Source organism: Anabrus simplex, chromosome 2, assembly GCF_040414725.1.
Source record: "Anabrus simplex isolate iqAnaSimp1 chromosome 2, ASM4041472v1, whole genome shotgun sequence".
Taxonomy (NCBI): domain Eukaryota; kingdom Metazoa; phylum Arthropoda; class Insecta; order Orthoptera; family Tettigoniidae; genus Anabrus; species Anabrus simplex.
In genome coordinates, this window is record NC_090266.1 from 480,460,587 (window position 1) to 480,482,563 (window position 21,977).

At 38.8% G+C, this 21,977-nt stretch overlaps 1 protein-coding gene across 1 annotated transcript in view; it reads left to right on the forward strand.

Annotated features, from left to right (window-relative positions):
* LOC136862892 (uncharacterized) overlaps window positions 1-21,977 on the forward strand; it is a 330,052-nt gene that overhangs the window by 94,787 nt on the left and 213,288 nt on the right. The window contains exon 4 of the mRNA XM_067139172.2: window positions 13,298-13,486. Coding sequence (XP_066995273.2) covers window positions 13,298-13,486 — 189 coding nt within the window. The remainder of the gene's footprint in view (window positions 1-13,297; window positions 13,487-21,977) is intronic.

Genomic DNA, 21,977 nt, shown 5'->3' on the forward strand with positions numbered 1-21,977 from the left:
TTGTACTCCTTACCTAAGACTTCATCCATACCATTCAGCAACTTCTCGAGATCTTCTGCAGTCTCAGATAAAATAACAATATCATCGGCAAATCTCAAGGTTTTGATTTCCTCTCCTTGGACTGTGATTCCCTTTCCAAATTTCTCTTTGATTTCCTTTACTGCCTGTTCTATGTAAACATTGAAAAGGAGAGGGGACAAACTGCAGCCTTGCCTCACTCCTTTCTGGATTGCTGCTTCTTTTTCAAAGCCCTCGATTCTTATCACTGCAGACTGATTTTTATACAGGTTGTAGATAATTCTTCGTTCTCGGTATCTGATCCCTATCATCTTCAGAATCATAAATAGCCTGGTCCAATCAACATTATCGAATGCCTTTTCTAGATCTACGAATGCCATGTACGTGGGCTTGTCCTTCTTGATTCGATCCTCTAAGATCAGACGTAAAGTCAGGATTGCTTCACGTGTTCCTACATTTCTTCTGAAGCCAAATTGATCTTCCCCCAACTCAGCTTCAACTTGTTTTTCCATTCTTCTGTAAATAATACGTGTTAAAATTTTGCAGGCATGAGATACTAAACTAATAGTGCGGTAGTTTTCACACCTGTCAGCACCGGCTTTCTTGGGAATAGCTATAACAACATTCTGCTGAAAATCGGATGGGACTTCTCCTGTCTCATACATCTTGCACACTAAATGAAATAACCTTACCATGCTGGTTTCTCCTAAGGCAGTCAGTAATTCAGCGGGAATATCATCAATTCCAGGTGCCTTGTTCCTATTTAGGTCACTCACAGCTCTGTCAAACTCTGACCTCAAAATTGGGTCTCCCATTTCATCAGCATCAACAGCCTCTTCATGTTCCAAAACGAAATTATCTACATCGTTACCTTGATACAACTGTTGGATATGCTCCTGCCATCTTTCTGCTTTTTCATCTTTCCCTAGAAGTGGCTTTCCATCTGAGCTCTTAATATTCATACACCTAGATTTCCTTTCTCCAAAGGTTTCCTTGATTTTCCTGTATGCAGCATCTACCTTTCCCAGGACCATACAGCCTTCGACATCCTTGCACTTCTCCTTCAGCCATTCTTCCTTAGCTACCTTGCACTTTCTATCCACTTCATTCTTTAATCGCCTGTATTCTTTTCTGCCCTCTTCATTTCTAGCATTCTTGTATTTTCGTCGTTCATCAATCAGGTCTAGTATCTCCTGAGTTATCCACTGATTCTTAGTTGATCTTTTCTTCCTTCCTAACATTTCTTCAGCAGCCCTACTGACTTCATTTTTCATGACTCTCCACTCTTCCTCTACTGTGTTTCCTTCAGCCTTTTCATTTAGTCCTTGTGCAACATGTTCCTTGAAACAATCCATCACACTCTTTTCTTTCAACTTGTCTAGATCCCATCTTTTTGCATTCTTTCCTTTCTTCAATTTCTTCAATTTCAGATGGCATTTCATGACCAACAAGTTGTGGTCAGAGTCCACGTCTGCTCCTGGGAAAGTTTTGCAATCCAACACCTGGTTTCTGAATCTCTGCCTAAGCATAATGAAGTCTATTTGATACCTTCCAGTGTCTCCAGGTCTCGTCCACGTATACAGCCGTCGTTTGTGGTGTTTGAACCAAGTATTGGCGAGGACTAAATTATGGTCAGTGCAGAATTCAACCAGCCGACTTCCTCTTTCGTTCCTTTGTCCCAATCCAAATTCTCCTACTGTGCTACCTTCTCTTCCTTGTCCTACCACTGCGTTCCAGTCTCCCATCACAATTAGATTCTCGTCACCTTTGACATATTGTATTAAATCTTCTATCTCCTCATATATTCTTTCAATTTCTTCATCATCCGCTGAACTAGTAGGCATATAGACCTGCACTATTGTGGTGGGCATTGGTTTGGTGTCTATCTTGGCGACAATAATTCTTTCACTATGCTGGTCGTAGTAGCTTATCCGCTGCCCTATTTTCTTATTCAGTATTAAACCAACTCCTGCATTACCCCTGTTTGCTTTCGTGTTGATAATTCGGTAGTCGCCTGACCAAAAATCCTGTTCTTCCTGCCAACGTACTTCACTTATACCAACTACATCTAACTTTAGCCTATCCATCTCCCTTTTCAGATTCTCTAACCTACCACAACGATTCAAACTTCTAACATTCCACGCTCCGACTTGCAGAATGTCAGTATCCATCTTCCTGATGATCGCCCCCTCTCGTGTAGTCCCCACCCGGAGATCCGAATGGGGGACTAGTTTACCTCCGGAATATTTTACCCGGGAGGAAGCCATCATCAGTACATCATTCATACAGAGAGAGCTGCATGTCCTCGGGAGGTGGTTACGGCTGTAGTTTCCCGTTGCTTTCAGCCGTGTAGCAGTATCAACACAGCTAAGCCATGTTGAGTATTATTACAAGGCCATATCAGTCAATGATCTAGACTGCCGCCCTTGCAACTACCGAAAGGCTGCTACCCCCCTTTCGATGAACCATTCGTTAGTCTGGTCTCTCAACAGATACCCATCCGATATGGTTGCACCTGCGGCTCGGCTATCTGCATCATTGGGACACGCAAGCCTCCCCACCGCGGCAAGGTCACATGGTTCGCAGAGGAGGAATATGTAACTAACATCATGTAATTGAATTGAATACCTCCAAAAGAAATTAACGCCTTAAATTAGCATGTAATGAAGTCTATTTGATACCTTCCAGTGTCTCCAGGTCTCGTCCACGTATACAGCTGTCGTTTGTGGTGTTTGAACCAAGTATTGGCAACGACTAAATTATGATCAGTGCAGAATTCACCCAGCCGAGTTCCTCTTTCGTTCCTTTGTCCTTATCCAAATTCTCCTACTGTACTACCTTCTCTTCCTTGGCCTACCACTGCATTCCAATCTCCCATTACAATTAGATTCTCGTCACCTTTTACATATTGTATTAAATCTTCTATCTCCTCGTATATTCTTTCGATTCCTTCATCATATGCTGAACTAGTAGGCATATAGACCTGCACTATTGTGTTGGGCATTGGTTTGGTGTCTATCTTGATGACAATTCTTTCACTATGCTGGTCGTAGTAGCTTACCCGCTGCCCTATTTTCTTATTCATTATTAAACCAACTCCTGCATTTCCCCTGTTCGATTTTGTGTTGATAATTCGGTAGTCGCCTGACCAAAAATATTGTTCTTCCTGCCAACGTACTTATACCAACTACGTCTAACTTTAGCCTATCCATCTCCCTTTTCAGATTCTCTAACCTACCACAACGATTCAAACATCTAACATTCCACGCTCCGACTCGCAGAATGTCAGTATCCATCTTCCTGATGATCGCCCCCTCTCGTGTATTCCCCACCCAGTGATCCGAATGGGGGACTAGTTTACCTCCGGAATATTTTACCCGAGAGGAAGCCATCATCAGTACATCATTCATACAGAGAGAGCATTATTAAATTATTAATCACTTTGAGGAAGAAATAGCACTTATCAATTATTATGCACAGTTCAAATTCAACTTGGTTTGAATTAAGTATCGTTTACTTCAACTCAAAATTTTAAGGAATAATAAAGTTAGCAATTATTATACACAGTTGTAAATTCACTTCATTATGGATTGAGTATCGTTCACTTCTACTCAGAGTTAATCACTTGTGTCAAAGCACACGAGTATAAATTGTGTAATAGGTAATCACTTGCATTTAGGGTAGTGAAAAAGTTTAAACACTTTCATGATCACTTCTACTTAATAAATGAAATAAAATAAGCTGACTGAATTATGAGAAAATTCCACACTTAATAATATAATGCAGTAATGTGTCACTTTTAAATTTACAACACCCGTTGATAAGAGACCAGGTTCCACAATTATAAAGTGGTAAGAAACTAAGTTCCACAACTATAAAGACCTGTCACATGTCGAAGTTTCAATACACGCACAAAATCTAAGTACAAATCGACTGACAGAATGTAAGTCCACTGTAAAGACTTATCACATATCAAAGTTTCCACTTGCGCATAGATTCTATGTCTCAGTTAACTGACAATCTCTGTCCATTATAAAGACTTGTAGAATTCGAAGGTAGATTTTGACAGCACTTCGTCTCGAAGAACAGAGTAATAGTGAAGCGTGGTGAGTCAGACTGGACTCCCAACTCTGACTGACTGACTGACTGACTATGCTGGTCGTAGTAGCTTACCCGCTGCCCTATTTTCTTATTCATTATTAAACCAACTCCTTCATTTCCCCTGTTCGATTTTGTGTTGATAATTTGGTAGTCGCCTGACCAAAAATATTGTTTTTCCTGCCAGCGTACTTATACCAACTACGTCTAACTTTAGCCTATCCATCTCCCTTTTCAGATTCTCTAACCTACCACAACGATTCAAACATCTAACATTCCACGCTCCGACTCGCAGAATGTCAGTATCCATCTTCCTGATGATCGCCCCCTCTCGTGTATTCCCCACCCGGTGATCCGAATGGGGGACTGACTGACTGACTGACTGAGTGACTGACTGACTGACTGACCGACTGACTGACCGACTGACTGACTGACTGACTGACTGACTGGAGCTCATCTTAAATACGATTTTTGCTTCTACGTCATCAGATATAATTTCTATGAAGTTGAATCACTCGAGAATCCTTCGATGGATTTACTTGAAATTTAATATTAGAGACGTTTATATGATTCTCTACAAGATGACGTATCCTTCGAGTTGATACGATCATCATTACAGGAGTTTCGAAAATTTCCTAATCGAACCTTCGGGAAGTTGTGAAGTTTCTTCTAGAACATGCCAGTCCTTGCATGGTAGCACGTGGCAGATCAGGCGGGTAGCCTATCTTGCTCCTGCGTCCTAGTCATTTGTACAGCTGTAGCTGCTTCAGGCTGGCTCGCTTCACCGACCGTAGACAGACCAAGCTCGCAGTAAATGTCTTGCGTGGTGATTAAATATTATTTCTCTAAAAAAATACCCATGTACCGTGCATAACTGGTACAATGTCTAGAAGTAAAGTTGCAATGTAACTCTTATTCTACTTCATAATAAAGTTGTGTTTACAATTCAATAATGTATGTGGAGAGAGGTATGTACTACACACACCACATTGTAATACTTGCCGCTGTAGGCCTTCCCCTACGAATGATGTGTTTCCTTTGTAGCCAGCACTTCTCAGTTACTTCGTTTTGCTACCCAGGCAGAGAGAGAGAGAGAGAGAGAGAGAGAGAGAGAGTGTGTGTGTGTGTGTGTGTGTGTGTGTGTGTGTGTGTGTGTGTGTGTGTGTGTGTGTGTGTGTGTGTGTGTGTGTGTGTGTGTGTGTGTGTGTGTGTGTGTGTGTGTGTGTGTGTGTGTGTGTGTGTGTGTGTGTGTGTGTGTGTGTGTGTGTGTGTGTGTGTGTGTGTGTGTGACGAGTTTCCTGATGTCACACGTACAAGCAGTTGGTTGCCCCTGTTCTAATACCAAATTTGATGGTAAACAGAGGAAAAAGAAAAACAATTTGTTCTAGAAGTTGCAACAAAACACAAGTGAATAACTAATAGGTGTTGGCTGTCCTGCGCATGTGGAGCACAGTCCTTTATAAACTGGTTTAGATTGCTTACCTATTGACTGTCAATTAATTGTGAATAAAATCTACCAGCACTAAAACATACATACAGTAAGGGTTGAATCCCTCTAATCATTCTGTATTTTCTCTCAAACTGAATACAAAACTATGCTTTGGCACAGCCAGACTAGGTGGCTATCCTTGTTAGTAGCACTGGAAAGAACTGTAGGAATATTTCCAGCTATCAAATCTTATTTTGTGTCCATTGATAAGCATCCTGTTATCGTCAAACAGTTCTTTGATAACTTTTTTAAATATTATTCTGCATTTTCTTTTTAGTCAGCTAAAACCTTTCACCACAACAATTCAATGTATTGAGCTTGGGTGAATTGCAGGATGTGTTGATATTTCTTCATAAGCTATGAAAACCATGAAGTTTTGTATTTCTTGGACGAAATTAAGATGCATGCGTAGTTCATACATGATGTCACAGAGAATGTGTCTGTGCTCACACTACTTCTTGGGCTCTGATTAATCCAGTCTGGTGCAGGGTACGTCTGAAGCACACTTTCCTATTACTGCTGGGCAGCCCACACATTTGTTTACTTCCCTTTATGTTACTAGCCATCCTTGTAAAATTCCGTAAACCATCTGACAATGGAGGATTCTGACAACAATGTTAAGTGAGCCTTTAGTATTTACTGCTTCTTTTCTAAACTTGCACATGGATCTTGCCTCATTCCATTCTGAACGTATATTGTTACCACTGTCATAACATTAGTCCTGTATTATACAAATTTGTTTCAGTGTTCATGTTGTAGAGGTATGTGCTTACAAGTATAATTATGTACTAGCAATCCATGGGCTTGTTTGTGTTGCCCTCCATGCCAAACTATCTTGTACTAACCTCTTAGGCTGATTCTCCACGAGCAGGTAAAATGCCGCTGTTCGTCCGCCTGACCGCTCAAACTTTTTGCCTATTCTACCCAAGCGGTTGAATTGACGCCTGTAAACAGCGCCAAAAACGCTGGCGACACATGCAGCCATTCTCCACCAACGATAAACCTGCCACACTATAATGATGGATGTCGTACAAATAGGTCTTGTTGTTGGAGCTGTTCAACTACAGTTATTAGCAATATTGAAAAAGAAACCTGGTAAGAAAAGACGTTGGTGGACTTAACCTGCGTTATCGAATCGGCTCACCACTGGACAATTTCATTTAACGTTTTGCGAACACAGGAACTATCCGGAAATGTATTTCCAATATTATAGAATGTCAGTTGCTTCATTCGATGAGCTGTTTGGACTTATTAAGGTGCATATTACTAAACAAGTGAAATGGTAGCTTAGGGGAAGGCCTGAAATTTAATTCTCAAATATTTATATTATTAGTGGTCTTATCGATAAATATTACATAACTAAAGTTATATAGAATCAAATTTCGATCATTTTTGTCTCATACATGTTTAGCGTACCGGCTATGATAACGGACACATTCATGAATTTGTATTTTTGTTGCTAAGTCCATATCAACGCCGAAGCAGGAGAAAATAGGTTAACAGAATATAGGCCCTAATGAAAATCGGTACATAGTCGGAGAATAAGAAACTACAGTCTAAGCTATAGACAATTTTATTCACCCTGGATGAATTTGCAGTTTAGGGGAAGGCACCTGAAATTCATTTTTTAAATACCTACAATAAGTTATTGGTCCTATCGAAAAGTACTGCATAACAAAAGTTAGAGAGAGTACAATTTCCGATCATTTATGTTTCATTGCCAACGGCCATAGTTGACACCGGATCCCGTGAGATCTCTGAAGTTAAGCAGCATTGGGCGTGGTCAAGATTTGGATAGGTTGCTACGCGCTATTGGTGAGAGGTAAGGGAATGGAGAAGTGGAAAGGAACTGGCCACCCTACCGTACGTTAACTCCGGCTCAGGCATACCTCTGCGAAGGTTCAGACCTGCCTTTGGACAAAATACACCCTGACCTTTGTTTTATTCAGTTTTCATATCAGATGTAAGGCTTTTCAGGTGTTTGCTCTATTAACCAGCATTTCGCCTTAGTTCTGGCACTAGACTCTTCAGAGTGGGATGTGTCAGACCCTACCCACTGATGCTGATAGCTGATGTGTATGCAGGTGAACTTATCAGAAGCCTTTATAAGAGGCACAGTCTGATAACTGCGTACGGGAGATGAATCTCCACAATGGAATTATTGCCCACCTAGCAATTCCGAATGGAAAATTCTAAATTCCCATAGAGGGAATTAGATATTTTTCACCAATAGAGCACGTCAAAAACATATCAGATGTAAGGCTTTTCAGGCGTTTGCTCTATTAACCAGCATTCAGTTTTACCGTACCGACTATGATAAGAGTGGTATTTCAGAGTCGGAAGAAAACTAAATCTGAAGGCCTACAATATCAAAAGTGCATAACATTCATCAACAATAAAATTATATTGACCATTGCTTGGGTTGATGTTCTTTGTCTCTTATGCTGCCACTCTACTCCAATAGATAGGATTACTGCCGCAAACGGAGTATAACAGCCTGACTGAATATTGGCGGGAAATAGCTGGGGAGTTAGAAAACTATCTTCTTTAGCATTTCATTCCTCTGGTTCATACATTTCGTGGTACTGCTCGTATGTAACACACTGGTTCATCATAGTATTCCAGCTATTCGATCCATACTCTGATGGGCTGGTTTGAAATAGCAGTGTAGTAGTAGTAGTAGTAGTAGTAGTATGACCTGGTGTAGAATTACAATTTAGGCCTACTCCAAATTACACCACCACAATTCACTAAATAATTCAAAATTCAACCCTGAAAAGAGTGTTTCTTAAGAAAAGCTTCTTTCGCTTCACTTTTATTAAATCTATATTCATTTTATTCCAAATTAGCAGTGAAGAGGGGCTTTCCCCTCTGGCTTTGAGGAATAATTTGCCTCTAAGTCAGATAGTTTCTTCCCCCGCCAGTGTATTGAATTGAGATTTTCCGATTCATCGTGTATTCCTAGGAAACATAGTAGTAAAAGGGCATAGTTTTTGTCCTGGGACTCTCCACTATTCGACCCCCCACCCCCATCATGCCGAAAAAAGACGAAGAGTGTTCACGGATCACGGTGGTCTCCGGCTTGGTCATTCCAGCTCTGAAAATTTGGATTGTTAGATCGGAAGCGTAGTACTGTTCGTTAAAAGTGAGAAAATGCGTGTTTTTTCATTTCATTGAGTATTTCATATGAAAACATTGCTTTTAATTGTGTCATTCTTACTGACATCATTGTAATGACCTGTGTTCATTTCAGTTGGGAAAATGACTAAGATAGTCTTTCTAAGGATGTAAAAAGGCAGGTGAAGATTGAGTGTCTGCCATTATAATGCTCCCCAACTTGATTGTGACTGATGGTAGGCAAGCGGGCCTACCGTTGCAATGAATATTCCCTAACCCAGTCTTCATATGAGAAAAGACGTTTGGTGACATCCCCGTCCTGTTTCTAGGGTAATGTTAAGAGCTATGGAATTTAATACTATCTTCCTCACAACGTGTACACTACCTAACCTAGAATTCTGTATACAATGTTGAATTCTGTAGCGAAGCACAGGTACATCAGCTAGTAATGAATATACTACACTTCAGGCAGTTCCTGTCGTGCGACAGAGGCGGGTGAACTGTTCACTGCCGTCACGTGGAGTATGATTCGCTGTTCTACCGCTAGCGGGAGTAACGCCTCTGCTGGCGTTAGACCCGCCTGCCTACTCATGGACGCGTCCACCCGTGTCCTGCAAACCGCCCGTGTAGACAACTGTACAAATACCCCATAGTTCTGTTCCGCAAGCGGGTTTGTAGCGGTCGAACAGCTGCGTTTTACTTGCTCGTGGAGAATCAGCCTTAATCTAAAAATAACTGTTGCATCCTACATCTACACTAATATGTTTGCCATAATCATATCCTAGACCCCCCCCCCTGAAAACCTTACCTTCTGCACTGCCCCCAAAACTACCAGAACAAGTCCTGAGTGTCTCAAGATGTATTCCATCAATCTGGTGTCTTGTAGGCAAATTATGAAAAATTATGCTCTTCTGACCAACTTCAGTCTGTATCTCGTCCTTTTGTCATCCATCCTACCCATTCAACTTCAGCATTCCTTCTTTTTTCTGCTAAAGTTCATGCCCATGATAGACTTCAACACTGTACCACCCTACACACGTAAGAAATTTCTTTCCATGTTTCACATACATGCGAGGCTCAGTTTTTAAGTAGAAACTTTTTTTTTTTTTTTTTTTCAAAGAAACACAACATTACATTGAAAACATAATTTGTTTGTATTCCGCACATCTTAAACTACTTCTCCACGTAGTCATCTCCATGATTAAGGCTCTTAATGGGGTACCAATTTTTGTGTGCTTTCTTCATGCCTGTGATGAAGGGCACCCAAAGTAGAAAGAGTGACAAAATTGTGTACTGTTGGTCCTCACAAACATTTCCGTCAGCCCCACACATTAAATCACAAGTGTCAACATATGGTTGGCTGTTTTGCAGGTTATTTTGCACATGTTTTGTTGGCAACCTTTATTGAACGTTCAAACCCATTTCATCACCGTTCCATCAGTCATTCCACTTTCATCGTATGCTCCGTGCGCTTCATGATGAATGTCAGCTGGTTTAAGGTTTTGTGCATTCAAGAAAAGAATCACTACCGTATCTCACATTCGGCAGGTTGATCTGTTACCTTAAACATTTTAAACTCTAACTACAAGATGGCCACACTATGTGGCATTACTTCTGTTTTAGATTTACTTGCGTTTATTTTGCATTACTCTTTTGATTTTATTGACTGCATGTTCTATATTAACGATAAAAGGGAAGGAAGACAAAGTGCAAATAATTATCCCTTTTATCTTCCAGGTTGCTAGCCTCTGCGAATGAACTGAGTGCTTCCGAAGACTTTCCTTGTCCAGCCCCGCGGTGTAGGGATCAATGCGTCCGCCTGTCACCCGGCAGCCCCGGGTTCATTTCCCGGCCGGGTCAGGACTTTTTTAAAATTGTCAATGATTAATATACCGAGCTCGATAGCTGCACTCGCTTAATTGTGGCCAGTATCCAGTAATCGGGAGATAGTGGGTTCGAACCCCACTTTCGGCAGCCCTGAGAATGGTTTTCTGTGGTTTCCCTATTCCACACTAGGCAGATGCTGGGGCTGTACCTTAATTAAGGCCACGGCCGCTTCCTTCCCATTCCTAGGCCTTTCCTATTCCATCGTCACCATAAGACCTATCTGTGTCGGAGCAACATAAAGCAAATATTAAAATTATAAAATCCTTTTAATAACAACCACCTACCCAATACAATACATTACTCATTGAATTATAAAATAATCATGAGGTGTCTTAAATAAAGGAACATGTTTCGTTCGACATAGCGAACATCATCGGCCTTAATTTACAAAGATTAGGTCAGGGCCCTGAGCTGAATGATAAAAATTGTTAAAAGAGTGACAATGCCATAATAAAAAGTAAAATGATAACATTAGACTTGAAATTGTAACAGTATGTACAGATTAACAGCAAGTATTTGTAGTGGAATACATTGAACGATGGTAGTCTGTAAAGTTAAAACAAACATGAGGTTGTTAAAGTAAAAAGATATATAGTGGATCTTAAAATATATGTCAATGCGTGAAGCGTGGATTGATTATTCAAATCTTGAAATACGTCAATAAAAGTAAACTTATGACAGAGTTTGAGAACATTTACATATTCCTAGACCTGCATTTTAACGGACATCAAAATTTAAATGATACTTCAGAAATTAAAAGTCCAATAATCGAGAAAATTCCAGAACTACTCTCTCTTTTCAATATAAATAATAATAACTTTACGAGAATCTTTAATTATGCAACTGTTAATAATACAACTACTACTACTCTACTGCCCTCTCATGCGACACCCCCTCCACGAATACCCGACCCGCCCAAGGAATCGGTCACCCCTCCTCCTCACATGACTCACTCCCCGCCTCTACGTATACATACATACAACACTAGAAGCAGCAATAAGGTTACTCGCCAGTTTGATTCACGCAGCCAACGTTAGCGAACACCTCACTTTTTCCTCCCTTTTCTTTCCTTCCAGATTTCTAGCTCCAATTGTGCCATAATCTGTTCCATCCATCTCTGGTTGCTGGAACTCTCCCTACTTTCAAGTTTATAGTTACTTTTTAACGAATTCACATTGGTGTCCTACGTTGTATAAGATTAATTTTACTGCTAGCGTGTAAATACGGACTAGTTCAACTTGTATTTCCTTCTGGCATTGTGTTGGCTCTCCTACAGAATTCCTAACTACTGAAGTTCACGTCATTTCAACCTTAGTTTCGTCGCCATGCGCCTTTTAACTGGCTCAGTTTGACTCGTACTATTCAATAAACTCTATTTCAACTTTTGTTTTGCTCAATTTAAGAACTCCATAGTCAATAATTAATCCACGCTTCACGCATTGACATATATTTTAAGATCCACTATATCTATATCTTTTTACTTTAACAACCTCATGTTTGTTTTAACTTTACAGACTACCATCGTTCAATGTATTCCACTACAAATACTTGCTGTTAATCTGTACATATTGTTACAGTTTCAAGTCTAATGTTATCATTTTACTTTTTATTATGGCATTGTCACTCTTTTAACAATTTTTATCTTTCAGCTCAGGGCCCTGACTTAATCTTTGTAAATTAAGGCTGATGATGTTCGCTATGTCGAACGAAACATGTTCCTTTATTTAAGACACCTCATGATTATTTTATAATTCAATGAGTAATGTATTGTATTGAGTAGGTGGTTGTTATTAAAAGGATTTTATAATTTTAATATATTGTCCTCAATACGGTTCTATTATGAGATTAATTACATGTAAAGCAAATAGCAAAAAAAAATTAATATTCCTTGCCTGGGTATTTGTGTCATCCTTAACGTTCCTTTCCTCGCATTCAACACTACACTTCCGCAATTCCACTTACACGCAGGTTCATATTACATGGTGCAAGTAGGAGCAAAACATCTCTATAGGTCGACGCCCTGAACAAATAGCATTTAAAAAAAGAAAAAATACTTTTCTTCTTGTATAGATTTTACATCTCTCCAACTCTACTTTTGACAGTTTTTAGGAGGGTTGAAGGCTATAATTTTGTCCCACAGGGATTTTTTCCCATGCCAGTATATCTACCAGCACGAGGCTGGATTTTAAGGGCTCCTTCGTATACATGTAAACTAAGCTGGGATCGAACCTTCCATCTGAGCCACTCAGCTCAGTGCCTCTGTAACCCTCCATTCACATCTAGATTTGTGACTACTTCTGCTTCCTTGCTTCATACTGTAAACCTATCAAATATTGAACTAACAATCATCTCTCTCAAATCTCATTATGCTTCTTGTTTGCCCCATGACAAATTCTGTTTTTTTCCTAGGTAGCCTACACTTTATTTACATTGCAAAACTCCACATTCAAACCTATCCAGCACAATCAGCTAACATATTAATTAATCTATTATAGCACCGAGAGTACCCATTTGCCGATGTTTGCAATATTTGAATTAGAATGCTTTAAATTGTAACTTATTTTGTGCTAAACCACAATGGTAGTTTTTTTCCGTAAGTGATGAAGTACTTCAAATCTGGATGTGTGGAAAATATAAATTTTGAAAAATATGATTGTTTAGTTAATTACTGTGTTTGTTTATATTTAGGTTGTGTTTGGAGAAGATGAGAAAGGATTTGCTCATCATGTCATGGGGATTGTCCATGATGCAGCTACGTACCTGCCTGATCTACTTCACCACATGGCAGACAACTATCCTTCCCTTACAGTGAAGAATGGTGTTCTTGGAAGGAGCTCAGATATTGAAACCACTACAATGGCACAGTATAGAGACCAGGTAAAGCTGCAAATTATTGTTAACCAAAATTAATGGAGGTAGGGGGAGAGTGATAAAATGTAGGATGTCTGTCTGTTAGGTCATCGGCTCAGAGGCTGGTTGGATCCTCAAATAGCACTACCAAAGGTTATGCGGTTGTAAGGAAACCCCAAAAACCAATGGCAGTACCAAAATGAGGCGTAGTAGGCAAGATGAGGAGTGAGGTAGTTTGCCATTGCTTGCCTCACTGGGTCAGAAAGTACTATTGCAGCACGACTGACCCTATGAGCAGCACCTTTCATAACACTCAGATGCACTAGTCATGCTCTGAATGTCATTACTCAGCACTACCCATACCCCAGCAACTTCCATATTGTCACAGCCATGGATGTTGACTGGGACTGCGGTGGAAGCTACACTTTACTCTGGCCTGAGCCAAGAGATGGATGCAAAAGTACTGTATCCATCAAGAAGTGACAGCAGGCAGAAAATGTAGGATAGTATCCATTAAAATGACATTTTGTTTAATTACCTATTTTAGAATTTATCTTTCTGCTTTTGGCACAGCAAACAGTAAATCTTTCTTAAAATGAAATTGCCTTTGTAAAATTTTTGTAATTTAATGAGACACCAAGAAAATGCTGGTATGTGTACTTTCATTTCATGCGACAGTGTAAACTACTTAACAAACACTTGAAGACCACTTGGTTGTGAAACTCATTTCTGATTTTCAGAATCACTTGATTGAAGTTTGTGGACTTACTCTACTAGGACTTACTCCTTTTCTGGTAACCTCTATTCATATGACCATACAGTAAAACCTGTCTTAAACAGATCCTGTATTAAGCTAATGTAACTTAAAAGCTTTCAGTCAGTAAAAAAACCTTATTATATTGCATATCATTATAATATACCTGTAAAAAAAAAACATTAAACAATGTCTTTTTCGTTTGATAAGAACATCCTCAGATTCTATCAGACCTCATTAAATCATCCGCATATGTGTACAATATTGTTTACATTTGTAAACTTGGAAAATTCTAAATTCCCATGGAGGGAATTAGATATTTTTCACCAATAGAGCATGTCAAAAACATATCTGATATGTTTTATGTAAACTTGTCAGTGATCGTGACTGTGTGATGTTACAAACATGTGAGAAAAATTATGGATGTAGTGGCCCTCCACTGTTACCTTCATAACTTCGTGAAAGTGCTCTGTACTTATCCAAGCTACTAATCATCCGTTAGCGAGTTGGCCGTGCGCGTAGAGGCGCGCGGCTGTAAGCTTGCATCCGGGAGATAGTAGGTTCGAATCCCACTATCGGCAGCCCTGAAGATGGTTTTCCGTGGTTTCCCATTTTCACACCAGGCAAATGCTGGGGCTGTACCTTAATTACGGCCACGGACGCTTCCTTCCAACTCCTAGGCCTTTCCTATCCCATCGTCGCCATAAGACCTATCTGTGTCGGTGCGACGTAAAGCCCCTAGCAAAAAAAAAAAAAAATCATCCGTTACTTCCAGTGATAGCATTTGGACTGAAGCCTGTTTCATTGCTCCAGTGATGGTTGCTATGTAGCGGGGTGAGGAGAATCCCTTGGGCAACAACTCTCTTCAGTGGAGAGGGGAAGGGAAGCATGAGGGTGGGAGGAATGCTATAGGTGTTAACTCCATTCAGTGGAGAGGGTGGGGTAGTTGCTTCTTCATGTGATGTATTTCTGTGTATTTAGGGAGTAAATGCAAGCTAATGATTTTGATGGAATAAAAGTGTGGAATTAAATTAAGGAGTATGTTGTAAGACACTATTGTTAATGTTAAATAATAACCTACTGAAACATCTCGATTGGCAAGGGCGCTGTCTAAATTTGGAGAATTCAGAATAGGTAAGAATATCCTAACCCGCATTCCAGACATTTAGCATCAGAGTTGCCTGCAGTGGGATTCGTTAAGTGACAATGCAAAAGTGTGAAATGTTGTTCTGAAAACTAACTAATGCGAAGAATGGGGCATTTTTTAAATGCGTGTGATCGTTGAGGTATGCTTGGTTTGGCCTTCCTTTTTTCTTTGTAAATTTCTATAGCTTCCTTAATGTTCAAAGGTTTTCTTTTACTTCCAGTGTGTAGTATGTTTAGATGGGGTTTGATGCCCATGAATTGGTGTGTGTTGTCATATAGGTGCTCTCCAAGAGCTGAAAGCCAATTGTATCTAATTGCATCTTTCTTGTTCCTTGTATATGGTGTGGAAGTTACGTTTTGTCTGCACTATGTTTGGTTCTTGACACTGAGTTCAAAATCTCCTGATTTGGAGGTCTTTTTTTGGTTAGGTTGTGTTTGTTGATGTGTTTTTGCAGTGAGTTGTTTGTTCCAAAGGCTACTTTTAGACTTTGTTTTTTTTGAAAATATTAGATTTTTCATGTGTGTTCTTGTTCACATAGTTGAAGATAATTTAAATTTTCTCTTTCTTGTGTGGTTTATATCTTTGTTTATTTAATGAGTTATCTACAGTGTCAGGAGGTTGGCTTTCTTATGTGATTTGGTTTATTACATGTATTTTATCATTCAAATCTCTTGTGCTCATTGGCATGGAAATTGCACTGTATCATTGTATTCAGTCCTGCTTATTTGTGTGTGTATCTGGGTGGTCACATTGTCTATTGTGTGCATTAGGTTCGAGTAGATCTTCTGTATATTTTACATGCCAGATTGTCATTATCTTCTATAATTTAAAAGTGTAAAACATAATTGTGAGAAAACTGCAATACGATCACCTATGTATTATACATCAAAAGAAACATCTCCATCTCAGTATTACTAGAAAAATATTTCTTTCATTAACCCTCAAATGGTTAAACGACGATGCATCGCCCTTTTTGTACACGTTGTTGTGGTCAACGACGATACATCGACTGTTTTGCAGCCGTTCATTTGACACGCTCTCGTTATGCGTAGTGACACACAAATGTGCTCTATTTAGTATCATTTTAAACAGCAGATTACAGTCTCTCTTTTTACTCTAGTTGCTAGGTTGTAGACTGCCGTTTAAATGTACTGCACAGTCTTAAAATTCAGTCGTTAGGCTCGCTACCTTAACTGCGCAGTACAATATGGCGCCCTGCCGCATCACGGTGTCGTTTGTTGTACGCCCTGTTTTTATCAGTTTTGCGGAAATGGCGAGTAATTTAGTTTCAAGACCCAAGAAATTTCGGTTCAAGTCCCATTCGGAAGATGTTGGATGAAATAATGAGTGACGCGAGTGATATGAGTGATAATGACAGTGACATTGACAGACCTCCTGAAAAGCTGGAACGTTTATGCGTAATCTGTGGACCAACAAAAACGGGAAAGTACCTGTTATCTGTGCCCTGGTTGTAACTGTGCAGTTCGCAGGGAGTTTCACCACAATTTGCAGCACTTTCGGAGGCCTGAAAGGAGAGGAGGAAGAAGGAGAGCACAGTCTAGTTCTGGTAGCTCCTCTGAGTGACGTTGCGGGGGCGTTCTAGTGCTTGTGTATATATGTATATCTCTCTTTATTTTCGTATATAACATCTAAAGTATTTATATTTTTTTGAAGTGCATAAAATTGTGCACAATATTGTGATTTGACTTTCTCGGGTAAGTCGAATATTTTAGTGTCTGGTATGGGCGCAAACATTTTGATAATATAATTTTGGAACACTTTTTTGGAAACTCAGGATGGCTGTAAAGATATAATGAAAGGTACAAAACAAAAATATATTTATTTCAATAGCCTATGATATTAAGATTTAATAAAATGTATTACACTGCATGATTTCCTTTTAAAACCTATTTTTAAGATTTTTTAGTGAAAGTATACAAAAATCCTGAAAATAGTGTGACAGTAACAGTCGTTTATATGGACCATTTGAGGGTTAAGTCCTTATTTATCGAAAATAGTCATTTATTTGAATAATATGATGCTTAGGTCATTGCAGTTCACTGCATTCGCCAGTAGATGGTTCTATCAAAATTGTCTCCGCTGATCTTCCTATGCCAGTCCGATAGAATATAGAGGTCAAAGTATTGACAAAATAGGTACGGTATTTAATTATCTCGGCGCATTTTCAGCCATGGTTAGTTATATGTGGCATCTAGTAGAGTTAAAGCTGCTAGGGGTGTGAAATTATAACTACTTCATATCAGGGTCAGTTCCCCCCACTCTGAAGGGTATTTCGCACACACAAAAATGTCTGCAATGAAATACTAAAATCAGTCGAGGACGGTCAACTGCAGTTATTTACAGTGAATTGTTGTAGCCTACGTTTTTAAAGTGGTTCATGACTGTTACAAGCATGCTCAAGAAGATTATGATAGGGCAATTGCCAAGGTTCTAGACTTCAATAGTTATATTCACAATGGATGTTTAAGTTTAAAGGCAAATAAATGATCTTGCGGAGTTCAGCATATTTTCAGTTACTTTTCTCGCGCTTCCTTTATAATCAGTTTCATTTTTAGTATTTGTTCGCAGCTATTGTTGTGACAGGCCACTAGTTCCTATTGAATGTGATGTCTAAAAAGATTATTTTCTTGTTAGTCTCTTGTTCTGTTGTGAATTTGATTGACTTATCATATGATAATGACATCACAAATGAATATTAAATCATGTACATACCTTCTTTCAGTGTAAAATTCCTCTAGGATGTTGGTACCTGATAATCATGTTAAATGTAAAACAGTTCTTGTTTAAGTTGTTCTAAAGAGGTTAATTATATCATTCGTTTCTTTTAACAGATCGTTGTCTAAGATGGTTTTCTATAATTTTAATCAATTCTTCTATTGGTACATTTGTGTACACCGGGCGAGTTGGGCGTGCGGTTAGAGGCGCGCAGCTGTGAGCTTGTATCCGGGAGATAGTGGGTTTGAATCCCACTGTCGGCAGCCCTGAAGATGGTTTTCCATGTTGGTTTCCCATTTTCACACCAGGCTATACTTTTAATTAAGGCCACGACTGCTTCCTTCCCACTCCGAGCCCTTTCCTATCCCATTGTCGCCATAAGAACTGTATGTGTCGGTGCGACGTAAAGCCACTAGCAAAAAAAAAAAAACATATTGGTTATGTCAAAGAATACCAGCCTTATGAACCCTGATACTTTTCGCTTATTTAGTTCTTTTATTAGTTCTAAGGTGTTTTTAGTCAGCCTGTCTTCCTTGAATGAGATTTTTCTTTTAGAGTTTGGTTGAGTAGTTTGCTTACATTATAACCTGGCACATCTTTATTTACTATTGGTCTGATGGGACACGAGTTTGTGTGTATTTTGGGTAGGGCTGTTAGTGTGGGGAGTTTGGAATTTTTTGCGGTATGTCTTTTTTTTTCTTGTTTTGTGAGAATAACGTCTGTTTCCTTGAATGCTTGATTTGTTGGGTTGGATTTTAACTCTTGAATGATGTTGTTGCTGGTGGATTCTTCTGGGTGTTTTTTTTTAAATATATGTACTCATCTTTTTCAGTTACAACTGTTGTTCCCTTTATCTGCTTTTGTTACTATTAGATTCAATTTTTTAAATTTTGTTCTTTACTGTTCTTATGCACATTATATGTACTCATCTTTTTCAGTTACGACTGTTGTTCGCTTTATCTGCTTTTGTTACTATTAGATTCAATTTTTTTTATTTTGTTCTTAACTGTTCTTGTGCACAGTACTAGGTAGCGCATTTCAGTTGGTCACTGTTTTTGCAAGCAATCTCTGCTTCAGTGATCAGTTGTATCATATTGTTTGCTGTATGATGTTAATAGTAGCTTAACTTGTAACCTTTTTCCAACAGATTTATTCCCTTATTTGAAAACGTTGTGTTTGATCTGTTAATTATTCTAGGGTGGAAGTTTGTGACTTTGTCATGGAAAATTTTTTCTGATTTAGTTTGTGTATTGCTTAGGTTACACATTTAGTTGTCAATGATCTTCGGTTTTTGATAGCATCTTTTTTTAACGCAGTCATGTAAAAAGATTGGTGTAAGATATCCATTGAGTGGGGTGCCAAAAACTGTGTAGGTTTGAATGAATGCATAAAATTTGTTAGATGATATCTTGTTTCTTCACGTACGCAAATGTCATTTAGTTTCTTGTCCATAACAACTGTGATTCAGGTGTTGATGTTTCAGCAGATGATGTGGGTGTAGTTTTTATAGGTATGTATTAAGGAATGAGCTTCATTTCTAGGCATTTCTTATTAAATGCAGTTTATTTAACAATGTCTGGATCTTTGGCTGAATGGGCAGCATAGTGCTCTTCTGTTCAAAGGGCCCAGGTTTGATTCCTGACAGAGTCTGAGATTATAAGCTTAAATGGCTTGGGGACTGGATATATGTAATGTTCCAAGCATCCCTGCAGTTCACACATTCCACACAATGCTGCACCACAATAAAACACAGTTTCCTATACACTGCAGATACCGCCCACTCTCATTGGAGGGTCTGCTTTACAAGGGCTGCACTGTGCTAGAAGTAGGCACACAAAATTATTGTTATTATCAATATTATTATTATTATTATTATTATTGTTGTTACGGGTTTACCCGTGGACCAGCAGAGGTGAAAGAAGGTGCTGGGATGAATGGGTCTAACTACAAAGTCAAAGTTAATTTAAAATTTTAACAAAGGTTATATTTTCGAAAAACAACAAAACTTTAATAACTTTTCACTTAACAATGACATAGCAATTTAGAAACCAGACTTAGAAAGATCCAAGATTCCAGAACTTTAACATTCTTGGGCTACAAGCCCCTAGTATTACAATTTTGAGTTCCCAGCTCAAATTTTACAGACAAGCCCAAATTGTTCAAAGGGCAGAAAGCCCCTAATACCTGGAGCACTTGCTCCCAACTTCAAATATCAAGCCTCCCAGAGGCACTTTTACAACACTTGAAAAGAGCTGACACGCTCTCAGTTTTTCAAGCCTATTCAAGGCAATATCAGAAAACTTACAGTTACTTGCCACCAAGGCATAACTTACAAAAAAAATGAAACGGGTATCTTGTACCCAACCTACTGGGCCCTCATGGAACACAAATAATGGTTAAGTAAATGGCCCTACACACAAATAGAATGGAGGCGAGTACTTGCACTCCTAGAACAGATTTCTTAAAACCTAAGGGGCACTAGGCCGATGACACAGGGGCAATTCCCAAACTACTGAGGTGACTCATATTTAAAAAAAATAAGACTTTACGGAAGGAAGAAAACCAGTTACAAAACGCAGTCGCCTCAAACCAACATGAAGGGGAGCTCGAGAGGGTACATCACTCTCTATCCCTGATTTACAGTTAAAGATTTATGAAATTTTTACATGAGCCAAAAGGAGATTTACATTTTAAAGTTAATTACATAGTTAAAGTTTCAAACCTTTCCCTCGGGTTAAACTGCAGAGCTAGCAAAAAGTGAAGATGTTAAGTGGCCATACCTTGTCGGAGTACTGCTGCCTGATGAAAGAGGCACCTCCCGTCTCCTGCTTGACACACACACTTAGTTAGATGTTGATCAAATGGCCAAGAGGTGTGAAAATCCGCAGTTTATAAACCCTCGGGGAAAGTTCGAAACCTTTCATGAATAATCAAGACACACCCACAGAATTTTATTGGTCAAATTTAAAAGTGGCCCTCAGAATCGAAGAAGAAACACAGGATTGGTTGGAAATTAATTACAAAAATTAGGTATTGGCTGGATTCAAAACTGGCGGAAAGAAAAGATAAATATTGCCAACCCAAAAATAAATGAACATCAATTAGTAAAAAAAAACTTATGAATACAAAACTTCTTCAAAAAATTTCTTTCACTTCGCACCAGGGTGCATGATCATAGTTTTCTAGCAGTGACATCTATGAGAGAATGTCCAAGCTTCTTGATCAGTTGAAAACAAAACAAGTAGAAATTTACACAGTTCTGGAAACTTCACAATAACGAAATTACGTCGAATTACTGTATTGCCATCTTCTGAGTAAAGGTTTAAGTAGGTCTAGCTTTGAAGTTCACTGTTTATCCTGTAGAGGGGTTCTTTTAGGCGCAAGATTTAAATGTGCGGCATAGCTGTGTTCCTCCTGGTACAGTTGTTGTTGTTGTTGTTATTATTATTATTATTATTATTATTATTATTATTATTATTATTATTATTATTATTATGTATATTTGACAATGCTCACAATTTTGATATTTATTAATTTGAGTTTTTTTACTTCATTATTTGCCTGCCTGACTGAATAATTTAAGAAGGAAGCCATACTTTTCAGTGTTACCTCAGTTAATATAACTCTAAAGCTTTTCAGTCTGTTGAAAACGCTAATTATAACGCATAACACACATGTAAAAAAATGTTTAATACAGAATTAAGTTTCATACTACAGGAACATTCTTGCATTGTATTAAATCACTTTAAATCATGTGCATTTATGTACCATTTTGTTTATGTTGCATAATTTTGTCAGTGAATTTACAGTGTTATGAACAAGTTTGAAAATTTATGAATGTGGTGGTCTTCCATTGTTTTCTGTACTTATATAAGCTGGTA